The sequence below is a fragment of the Rana temporaria genome, chromosome 2 (assembly GCF_905171775.1).
Source record: "Rana temporaria chromosome 2, aRanTem1.1, whole genome shotgun sequence".
Classification (NCBI taxonomy): domain Eukaryota; kingdom Metazoa; phylum Chordata; class Amphibia; order Anura; family Ranidae; genus Rana; species Rana temporaria.
In genome coordinates, this window is record NC_053490.1 from 279,418,450 (window position 1) to 279,430,640 (window position 12,191).

Below are 12,191 nucleotides of genomic sequence, written 5' to 3' on the forward strand. Positions count from 1 at the left end.
GATATAATAGCACAATTTAAATCAGATATGCATTACAATGTCTGTAAATACATTTTTAAATACAACTACTGTAACTGAGTAAGTAACTGAATCTGTCTGGATTTCAGGCTCCTGTGATCTCCTGCAGAGTAGCTGCCAAAGTAGCAGCACTAAGAGGCTTTGTTACTCTATGCTTCACTGCCATTCTACTTTTCTGAACTTGTTTATAAGATGGAAAGGCAGGTGGAAACCCACATCAACGTGTTCCTGTATGTTCGCGTAACTAACCTTGCTATCACTCCATTTATATTATTCAATATGGGGATTGTGTCTCCCCCCATGCCCAAAGCGTTTAGCCAACAGTGGATTTTTTTTCATATGATTTGGCACTATCTGATTATATAGGCCTTTTGGTCGAAAATCACTGTCACTGGGATACATGTTTACACTTATTTACTGTTTATTCTTGGCTAGTAGGGCACATGACTAGTTTTAAATTCCTAACTAGGTGGTATAAGAGCTCAATTCTACTACATCAACTCTATCCTTCTGTACCCAACCTTTGTTGGCATTGCCAGCTAAGTAAGGGCAAATTGACCTATATCTGGTGGGCCTGTCCCCCGTTCAAAATTTTGGACTTGATTTTGGAATTGTATGCTAAGATCACAGATGTGACCATGCCAAACCCCCCTCAGGTTGTCTTTCTATCAGTCTTTCCTGGATCCATTAGAAAACTGAGATAGTGGCATTGCTATGGGGGTGCGGGTCCCACCCTAGTGGGACCCGCCAGAGGTACATGGTACAGGATTTCCTCTTATAGTGCAAGGGAGACCCCCTTACATTAGAGTTCCCCCTTAGATCGTGATCTGTGGCATCGTCCTTTACATCAAGTTTCGCAGAGTTCTCCCTTGCACTGTAATGGGGAACTCTGTGCTGGCTGTGTTATATTAACCTGACCTTCATGTAAATAGAGAAATTAGTTTTTTGACTTCTGTTTAACTAAAACAGATTGCTAATAGCACTAGCAACATGTTTATAGTTTAAATACTATGAGTTTCACAGTTTAGCACCGAAAACAGTCATTTTAGGTGCTTTTTTGAAGTGCCAGTAAAAAATTGGCGTTGTTCGTAATTTTTAGGCATCTTGCCAGTAATTTTCACTTGGGGGGGTTGGCAACACTGGTGGAGAAAGCCTCTTGAGGGGGAGGGAGCGAGCAGGAAAGTCAGGACACTCTCTGCTTTGCAGATAGATAAAGGAGCTGTGTGTTAGTGGGCGTCCTGACACTCCTGCTCGCCCCTTCCCCTTCAAGAGGCTTTCTCCACACCAGAGAGAAAGCCTTGCATTACTGTGTGTAGTTACAGACAGAAGAACAGGAAGTGAGGATTTCTCAGAAGAAATAAGGACATTTAAAAGCAAAATGGAAGGATGAGGTAAGTGAAGGAGGACTGCACTAAGGTAAAGGAAGTTATTTAGTGAACATTTTTTTTACCTTTACAACCCCTTTAACCACTTAAGGACCCCTTCATGCCGATATACGTCGGCAGAATGGCACGGCTGGGCACATCCACGTACATGTACGTGGCTCTTTAAGCCCAGCCGTGGGGTCACGAGTGCGTGCATGCGACCTGGTACGAAGCTCCGTGACCGTGGCTGCTGGAGTCCCGCGATCGGTCCCCGGAGCTGAAGAACTGGGAGAGCTGTGTTTAAACACAGCTTCCCCGTTCTTCACTGTGGCGCTGACATCGATCATGTGTTCTCTTTTATAGGGAACCACAATCAATGATGTCAGACCTACAGCCACACCCCCCTACAGTTAGAAACACAAATGAGGTCATACATAACCCCATAAGCGCCCCCTTGTGGTTAACTCCCAAACTGCAACTGTCATTTTCACAGTAAACAGTGCATTTTAAATACATTTTTTGCTATGAAAATGACAATGGTCCCAAAAATGTGTTAAAATTGTCCGAAGTGTCCGCCATAATGTCGCAGTCACGAAATAAATCGCTGATCGCCGCCATTAGAAGTAACAAAAAAAAATCAATAAAAATGCAATAAAACTATCCCCTTTTTTGTAAACGCTATACATTTTGCGCAAACCAATCGATAAACGCTTATTGCGATATTTTTTACCAAATATAGGTAGAAGAATACGTATATTCACTAAAGGAGTGTACAATTTTAGCAAAATACATGTCATATGAAACAGACTTTAAAAAGTATTTTAATCATTTAAAAAAGCATTGTGTGTTGATTATTTATAATTTATACACTATTTGGGTTTAATGAGAATAGATATTCACAGGCAGAGGGATGGTAATTTAAATATGTTACACAACAGTAAGGGCAATTGGATTAGATTGCATTGGATTTAAAAAAAAGGGTACTTACTTTATTAATTTTAAGGCACATTAGGGTTAATGTACTAAAGGCAAATAGGATATTCAGTTTGCAACAGAAGCTGCATTTGCAAAGGGAATTTTTTCTCAGAGCTTAGTGAATGAGGTAAATGTTCAGATTGCAAAGAATAAGCAATCACATGCAAGGAAAATAAACACTTTTACTTGCAAATGTATGAAATTAGCAGAGCTTCACCTCATTTCCTAAGATCTAGGGCAATTTCCCTTGCAAAATTAACCCTCTGTTTTCCTTTAATAAATCAACTCTATTGTGTTACCTAGCTACATCTGCTGCTAAAAAGAAAAGACCACAAAAATAATGGTCTACATTTCTGTGTTACAGGTATATTTGACCTGTGGATGTCTGATGTCAATCAGAAATGGCTGCATAACACAAAGCGAGTATATACCTTTTGCAGAGTATACTATAGTACGCTTTGCAAAAACATGTTCAATTTCCAGTAAGTTCTGTACATCTTTTCACACAAAATGACCCAAAATGACTGAATGCCCTAAGTGCTCAAAATTTTAGCAGCCACCACAAAAGCAAGTGATATTTTCTTAAAATCACTCCTAAATCTCTCACTGTGCTCCATTCTCTTACTTCTTTCCCCTATTTCTTTTAACAAGAGCAAGATTTGCAGCACTAATTTTCAGTTGTCACATAATTAACTGTTCTTTCGACCCTGTTCTCTCAGAACTTTAGAACTTTTGCTTCTCCTAACTAATAAATGCTTTAAAACATCCAATTAATCCCTCTTTCTGAAGGGATATTGCACTCCTCCCTACAGCCTGGTCTAATTACCCCTAGACTTAAGAAATCCTCACTTGACCCTACTAGTCTGTGTGATCTACTGTGTGACTCATCTCAGCACTACCCTTATCGCTAAACTCCTTAGGAGACTAGTATAAAATCATATGACCTATTTTCTCTTAAAAAAAAAAAATGTGCTATGCATTTTGCTCTAACGCTATCTATACTTTAACAAAACCATGGCTTGTTCGTTGCAAAAGGCATGTATTTTGTGATATATTCAAAAAAGGTACAATGGATAAACACACTACCACCAACATTTAATTATGTTTCATTAATAAAAGTTTGCATCACTGGCGGCTGGAGCTCCAAATTTTTGGGGGGCGCAAACAAATGAAAAAAAAAAACAAAAAAAACATCAATTGCAGCCTCACTGTGCCCATCAATTACAGCCACTGTGCCCATCAGTTGTCACCACTGTGCCCATCAAATGCAGCCACTGTGCCCATCAAACGCAGCCACTGTGCCATAAAATTTTCGCCACTGTGCCATAAAATTGTCACCACTGTGCCATGCCATCAAACGCAGCCACTGTGCCCATCAATTGTCGCCACTGTGCCGTGCCATCAATTGTCGCCACTGTGCCATGCCATTGTCACCACTGTTCACAGCAACATAAAGCATGGAAACATAGATGGATGGGTGAATGTTTTTTATTAGCCCTAGTAACTTACATGCAAGTTTCAATTACAGAATGATCTCTGAGATTTCAAGCTGAATGTTTGGGTCGATTTCTCCAACACAAGTAGGATACATGTCCCTGCTGGGTCACATTTTTGTCTATGCCTCAGAAATATATTTTTTGGGAATTGCCAAATAATAATTCTGACTTTTCTGCCAAACCTAGAGTATCCACTTAAGTCTTAAGGCTGTAGGGTGGACTTGCATGGAAGGTCCCTTAAAGGGTCACTAAAGGATTTTTTTTTAGCTAAATAGCTTCCTTTACCTTACTGCAGTCCTGGTTTCATGTCCTCATTGTTAATTTTTGCTTTGATGTTGCTGTAATTCCTCTCTGTTTTGGACACTTCCTGGTTGTCTGTTTCCTGATCACCACAGTACTGGGAGATTTCTCACTGTGGTGACTAATCAAGGAGGTGTGATTACTGTTTGTAAAACGAAACTGGATTGGTGCTGAGGGGTTTTAGACAAAGCATCGCTGTCCTCTATTGGCTCTTTGTCTCTGTACATCAGAGAACCAGGAAACAACAGCAAAAACTAAACTAAACTGTAGGTACATTATATGATTGATTTTTATCTATTTTTTTTAATCATTTTTAAAAGGAATCAGTTAACTATTATGCCTCTATACCCTGTAAATAGTAATTTCAGCAAAAAATATTTTTTCCTTTAGTGACCCTTTAAACACATCCCTAAATTGATGATTGGAAAGTGATATTTTAACATGGATGTTTATACCAAGACAATTTTCAGTTACTTGAACTAATGTATTTAAAAATGAATACAAAGAATGCTTCCATTTGACACATAAATACATAAATTTTTTGCTTTTTATATCTGCCTGCATCTCAGATTTTAAGCCTAAGTACAGTTAACATAAAAACAGGAAAAATCTGCATATGGAACATAAAGAAATAAGCACAAGGGACAGCACAACAGACAATATGATGTATCCCTTGTGCTGATGCCTCTTCTGTGAGTTGAAAGCCTCCTCAATGTCATCACTCCTGCCACCCTTTCCCTTCTGCCATCATCTCTGGGTGTGATAGTAGTTAAGACAACTAAGGGGCTGCTATCAAAGTTCCTGCATATGCCTGCCCTTTCTGCCCAGCTGCTCTACAGCTTCTATGAAAGAAACAGGATCTAAAAATGGAGGATAGGTGTATAATCATAAGGTTTGCCCTCTCCTCTTACAGATAATGTTTCATGTATAGACATTATAACAAGGCTTTAATAAATGAAGAAGCTGGGCAGAAAAGGCAGGCATAGTCAGACTCTCTTGAAGAGAGCCTGTGACAGCCCCTTGGCTCTATTAATCTGTGCTGCACTGGAAGATCATGGCAGCAGGGGTAGGGAGCATAAACATAAGAGAGTTTTAAATAAAAGAAGAGCCATCCACAAGGGACACATCCTACTCATTGTAGCTTATGTCCCACTATGTTTGCACTTAGGCTTTAAAGGGTACCTCCACAATCATGGGAAAAAATATAGCAAATTAAAAAAATATATATAATACAATAAAAATATAGTACTAATATCTTAATTTTTCAATTTGCAAGGGATGCAGACCCCGCCACGCTCCTAATTAGAGCACTACAAGTCCATCAGCTGATAATTATTCAACAATTCTCTCCTATTCAGAATCAGTATCCAAGAGATATAGAACAAACAGCTTTTACTTCATAGCAGTAACAGGAATCTGCAACAATGTTTGTTAAAATTCCTGCAATGTACATCGATCACCCAGAGGTGATTGTTTTTGTCACAACAAAAGTGGAGTTCATTTTTAAGGACTCCATTGTTTCCTACTCCACTAACACAGTTTGGGGGCAATAGAATTCAGCAGTAAGCTAAGAAATGACTTACCATCAAAGATGTCAAACTCATCATACTGTTTTTCACTCAGAAAGTATTCCACAGTCAATGTCACGTTATACCCAGCCTCAACTTTTATAAGCCAGGAACAGGTCTGGAACTGGGGGTATGTGCCAGGATAACTTTGACTTAGAATCACTCCAGTTGAGTCAGTTAGGATCTCATTGGTTGGACACAGTACTGCAGAAAAAGAAAAACAAAATGTGCAGCTTAACAGTGCAAATGATGGTGAATTGTAAGAGAATAAGAGACACAGGCCCTAAAATACATCTCTTCCTAGATGTACCTGTACATAAGTGTGATATATCTGTATGTACAGTAGATCTTGGAATACACCTTAATGTTTCGAATTACAGATATTACTAGAATAATGAATCTCACCTTCACAAGTGGGAGGAAGATCCTCAAACTGCAGGTGTGTCCCCAGTTGGCAAATTAAGATTTCAGGCCCTATTAACGTAAATCCTGGGAGGCATTTGTAGCGCACAATGTCACCTAGGGAGCATACAAAAAATGAACGATTTATAATAAGATATAACTGTACTTCAAAAGATACAACAATTTAATGATGTATGCTTACTATATTGTATTAAGCTAGTATTAATATTGTTAGAAAGTTGGTAACTCAAGATGAAATTATAAAAAAACACACTCTGTATGGGTTCAGTGTGCGATATCCTTATTTGTGATAACATTATAACACCCTTGTGAGTTCTTTGTGGTAAGAAGTAAATGAAAGGGACTGCAACCAGCACCATATTGTCAGCATTAATTAAAATCACATTAACATTTTTATAACCATCCAAATTCAGGTACCATGGATTATCTCAAAAAAACAAAAAATATGTTATATTTGCATCTGGCAGTGAGTTACTTTTTCTCTGTGTATTATTTCATGAATGGTGTTCATGACACAACATTTTATCTTGTGCATTTTTTTATTTTATTTTGTTAAGTAATGTGATGTGACTATTTTTACTCTCTCGCTGTTCCATATTTTTGATAATAATTTGTAACACATTGTCACCTTTCCATTTACATCTAGTATAAAATGACAGCTCCTCCTAATAGGCAAACCCCTTAACCTCACAAGGTATATTGCCCGAACCATGTTCATTTGCAATTTCCCAACTGAAGAATTCCACTTCAAATAAGCTCTGACATTGGATGGTGATAGAACTTACCCTGGTATATGACAGGCTTTGAGCCTAGTGACTGATTACATGCTTCTACATATCCAGAAGCATTGTTCTACTATGGCTGTGGAGCAAGGGCTTCAGCAAAGGGTAAATGGCAAGGTAGATCAGATGGGTGGGTTGTCGGGAGAAAATGATACTTTGCCCTAAATGAGTGAGAATGTCTGTTTAAAAATTAGGTTTTTAGATTTGCCAAGTGGCCTACTACAATAGATCAGCCATTGAGTCTGTCAACTCACTGATTACATTGTGAATATGCAGTTAAGCAAAATTGCTGCATAGCACTGATAAAAACAGGTAGCAGAGCCTGAAGGGTCTAGAATTTTTATCATAGATGTATTTTAAATTATAAAGACAGCATATAAGCCAAAAATCCTGAAAATACACTTGATACAAATGTTATAAACCGAGTTGCAGTTCAGTGAGTAAAATAAGTATTTGATCCCCTTTGATCAAATTTGAAATCCTGCAGCGCCCGCAAGGTCCCCCCTCCTCAAGAAGGCACATGTACAGGCCGGTCTGAAGTTTGCCAATAAACATCTAAATGATTCAGTGATGGACTGGGAGAAAGTGCTGTGGTCAGGTGAACCAAAATTGAGCTCTTTGGCATTACTTCGACTTGCCCTGTTTGGAAGAAGAAAAATGCTGACTATGACCTTAAGAATACCATTCCTACAGTCAAGCACGGAGGTGGAAACATTATGCTTTGGGGCTGTTTCTCTGCTAAAGGTACAGACCGACTTTGCTCCATTGAGGGCCAATGTATTGTAAAATCATGGATGAGAACCTTCTTACCTCAGCCAGAACACTGAAAATTGATTGTGGATAGGTATTCCAGCATGGCAATGCCCCGAAATATGCCACCAAGGCAACAATGGAGTGTCTTAAGAAGAAGCACATAAAGGTTGTGGAGTGGCCTAGCCAGTCTCCAGACTTTAATCCTAGAGAAAGTTTATGGAGGGAGCTGAAACTCCAAGCAACTGCCAAGCAACAGCCAAGAAACCTTAAGGATTTAGAGAAGAGATGTAAAGCAGAGTGGACCAAAATCCCTCCTGAAATGTAAGCAAACCTGGTCACCAACTACAAGAAAACATCTTACCTCTGTGCTTGCCAACAAGGGTTAAGTCATGTTTTGCTTGGGGATCAAATAGTTACTTACTCACTGAACTGCAACTCAATTTATAACATATTTATCATGTGGGATTTTTTCTGAATTTACGGTTGATATCCTGTCTCTATCATTTAAAATACACCTCGGATAAAACTTTGTCTTACATGGTGTTTAAAATTTACAGCTGCATTTGTACAAATTGCAATTTAATTTAATTGTAAAAGTGTTTTTTGTTTTTTTGTATACACTGTTGTATGCATGATTGCTCTGAAAATGATGCAAAGGCAAAGTTAAGCAAAATTATATTGCAAATGTAACCAAACAAATGCTGCACATACACTATTCTGTATTAGGAAGTACTCACCCATTAGAAACTCTTCACTGCCAGAAAGAACCTCTCCATTTGGCACTGTAGTCGGGGGTTTGCATTTCCTAAGTCGATAGCCTGTCACAAGGAACATTGATTCCAAAGCAAAACCAAAGAAACAATTAAGTGCTGATTTAATAGTGTAACACACAACTTAATTTTATAGAAAACAGTCTATACATTGCCAAATAGACAAAAGTAAATATAAACTACTGTGAAAAAGTTTTAGGCAGATGTGTGTGAAAAATGCTGTAAATTAAGAATGGAGAATTACAAGTGGTAAATGTTTATTTTTATCAATTAACAAAATGGAAAGAAAATGAACTGAAGAAAAATCCAAATCAAATTAATATTTGGTGTGACCACCCTTCAAAGCAGCATCGATTCTTTTAGGTACACTTGCACACAGTTTTCGAAGGAACTCGGCAGGTGGGTGGTTCCAATTACATCTTGGGGAACTAGCCACAAATCTTCTATGGATGTAGGCTGCCTCACATCCTTCTGTCTCTTCATATATTCCCAGACAGATTTGATGATGTTGAGATCAGGGCTCTGTGGAAGCTAAACCATAATTTTCAAGACTCCTTGTTCTACTTCACGCTTAATGACATGCAGCCCCAAACTTGCAAAGGAACATACACTGTTGCCTGCAGACACTCATTATTGTACCGCTCTCCAGCTCTTTGGTTAACAAACTGTCTCCTAATACAGCCACATTTTCCCAATTTTGACTCATCAGTCCAGAGCACCTGCTGCCATTTTTCTGTACCCCAGTTCCAATGTGTTTGTGCATAGTTGAGTTGCTTAGCCTTGTTTCCATGTTGGAGGTATGGCTTTTTGTCCGCAAATTCTTCCTTGAAGACAACTTCTGGCCAGACTTCTGTGGACAGTTAATGGGTATACCTGAGTCCTGCTGTTTTTTGCCAGTTCCGTGCTCATGGAACTGCAGGACATCTTCCGATGTTGAAAAGAAGTAAGCATGATGTGTTTTTCATCTGCTGCATTGAGCTTTCTTGACTAACCACTGCGTCTACGGTCCTTAGCATTGCCGATTTTTGTGCTTCTTAAAAAGAGCTTGAACAGCACATCTTGAAACCCCAGTTTGCACAATCTTTGCCTTGGAGTTGGAGAGACCCTACCCATGCAGTATAACAACATAGTGTCTTGTTGCTGTGCTCAGTCTAGCCATGGTGTATGACCTGTGACATAAAATTGTCTTCCACAACCTCACCTTAGTGGCAGCGTTTGGCTGTTCCTCACCCAGTTATAAGCCTCTTTAACAGCTGTTTCTATTTCAGTTAATGGTTGTTTCACCCTACATATGAAATGTATGATCATTAGCACCTGTTTGATTATTGATTAATCATACACCTGACTCTAATCCTACAAAATTCCTGACTTTGTGCAAGTGTGCACATGTAAACTGATGCTGGTTAGAAAGCCAAAGAATAGTCGCACCAAATATTGATTTGATTTGGATTTATTTTTCTATTTTTCTATTTGCTCACTTTGCGTTTTGTAAATTGATAAAAGTAAATAATTAAAATATCTATTTTTAAAAGGGTTCTTACTTTACAGCATTTCTTCACACCTGCCTAAAATGTTTGCATGGTACTGCATAAAGACAGGAACAGCGAGACAGGACGGAAGAAAGGGAAAGTAAAACAGACAATGAATTTAAAAGTGAAACTTAATGTTCCTATTTGACAGTCTTAACAAGTCACACATCCAGTTCATATGTGATGTACAAGCCTCCTTCAATTGTGTCTGACATGCCCCCCCCCCTCCTCTCATATACTGCACCTTACAGAGGTAGGGTTTCAGCATCAGAGGCAGTGCTATCAATTCAGAAAACATTGGGCAGGGATAGGTGTGTACAGGTGCTGAATGAAAAGTTACAGGTTTATGAATGAGCGGTGACAATGCTGATAGCAAAGCCTACATGAGAGTGGCAACTCTACTCTAAATTCAGAAGCAGTGCAGTATCATTGCCACTCCATAAAAGGAAACTGCATAGGTAGACTTCGCTGGCAGGATTAACACATATGTATGGGACTTTGCAAGGGGACTATGAGAAAGCTGCAAGTGTAGATGCATGTAAAACTACAGAACGTATTTTTTAATGGGAGACCATAGTTCGGCCTTAAAAAAGGACACCTAAATTACATAGCAAACAGCAGTATTTTGGCAATGCAAATCATTCTTTTTAACTGACCATAGAAGTAGAGAGCGAAGATCCCCCCACTGGCTGCATTGCTGTGAAAGGTGATAAGGACCTGGTTGGATGAGCTCATGGTTGATCTTTTAGAGGAACTGCTAGTGAAAACTCCTAGCTGAGGATCTGACTGTTGAGGACCATCCCTGAAACAAAGAAAACAAAATAATGCAGTCATAAAACAGCAAAATTAGTTCACACTTTATGGTTGTGAAGCAGGGCAAGCAGGAGCATTTTAAGCACCTTTTCCAATATTCAAACCTTAGCTACCTATTGTTTGTTATGGGTCCATCCCAGCTATGGGCAGACAATGGGGCAGCTCTTCCGCATCTAATGTAGTGTGAATTAGTACTAAAAATAAAAGCAGCAGTGTAGCTATAAGCAGGGCTTTTTTTCAGGGGGAACTTGGGGGAACTCAGTTCCACCACCTCTGGCTCAGACCCTTTGGTGCCTGCTCACCACAATCACTTGTAAACACAGAAGTCTGGTTTCTGTGTTTACAAGTGACAGCTCTGCACTCTCTGTGTAACCCCCCCCCCTGAACTCTGTATTCTGCATGTAATGCAATCCTGATATTTAATGCCCCTCGTGGTTGAGTTCCTGCACCTATTTTCTGAGAAAAAAAGCTCTGGCTATAAGAGAGGCAAGGGTTAATGTTTCTAGGATTAGTATTTAGAGACAATAACATTAAAGTATATTCAAAGCCCTTTTTTGACTTTGATTGACAGCAGCCAATGACACCGCTGCTGTGTCTCAGCCAATCAGGAGGGAGAGTCTTGGATGGCCAAAACACTCATGGACATCGGTGGAGAGAGATGGGATTCAGGTAAGTATTAGGGGGTGCTGGTGCGCTTGCTGCACACAGAAGGTTTGTTATCTTAATGCAAAGAATGCATTTAGATAAAAAAAAAAAAACTTCTGACTTTACAACCCCTTTAAGCTTCTGCTTTCATTTAAATAGGGACACTCTCCATCTATGCAGATTCTCCCTTCCTTGTCGACCAGTACTCAGGGGGAAAGCAAAAGAGGATCACGCCCATAGTGCAGTAGGTTTGAATCAGTTTTATTAAGAACACTAAAAATTAGGGTTGTCCCGATACCGATACTAGTATCGGTATCGGGACCGATACCGAGTATTTTTCGGGAGTACTCGTACTCCCGCAAATACCCCCGATACCGAAATAGAATACTCCCGCCGCCGCCGTTATGTCGCATCCCGCCGAATCCGCGCCCCCGCCGACTGTTTAATACGCGCGGGGAACATTACAGCATTCATTTGAATAGCTGTAATGATCGGCAACGCACCGCGTATAGACACTCCCCCTTGCTCGGGTGAACTGTCCAATCCCGAGCAAGGGGGAGTGTCTGTACGCAGCGCGGCACAAATCATTAAGCTGTAATGTTCCCCACACGTAGTAAACAGTCGGCGGCAGCGCGGATGCAGGTAAGGGGGATATGGGGGGAGACAATGGCTGCATATGGGGGACAATGGCTGGATATGGGAGACAATGGCTGGATATGGGAGACAATGGCTGGATATGGGATGCAATGGCTGGA

At 39.7% G+C, this 12,191-nt stretch overlaps 1 protein-coding gene across 1 annotated transcript in view; it reads right to left on the bottom strand.

Annotated features, from left to right (window-relative positions):
* The window catches only part of CSMD2 (CUB and Sushi multiple domains 2), a 1,186,454-nt gene that overhangs the window by 63,960 nt on the left and 1,110,303 nt on the right, over window positions 1-12,191 (bottom strand). The window contains exons 44-47 of the mRNA XM_040337101.1: window positions 10,635-10,780; window positions 8,417-8,497; window positions 6,127-6,240; window positions 5,737-5,925 (exon numbers count right to left, since the gene is read on the bottom strand). Of these exons, the coding sequence (XP_040193035.1) occupies window positions 5,737-5,925; window positions 6,127-6,240; window positions 8,417-8,497; window positions 10,635-10,780 (530 nt within the window). The remainder of the gene's footprint in view (window positions 1-5,736; window positions 5,926-6,126; window positions 6,241-8,416; window positions 8,498-10,634; window positions 10,781-12,191) is intronic.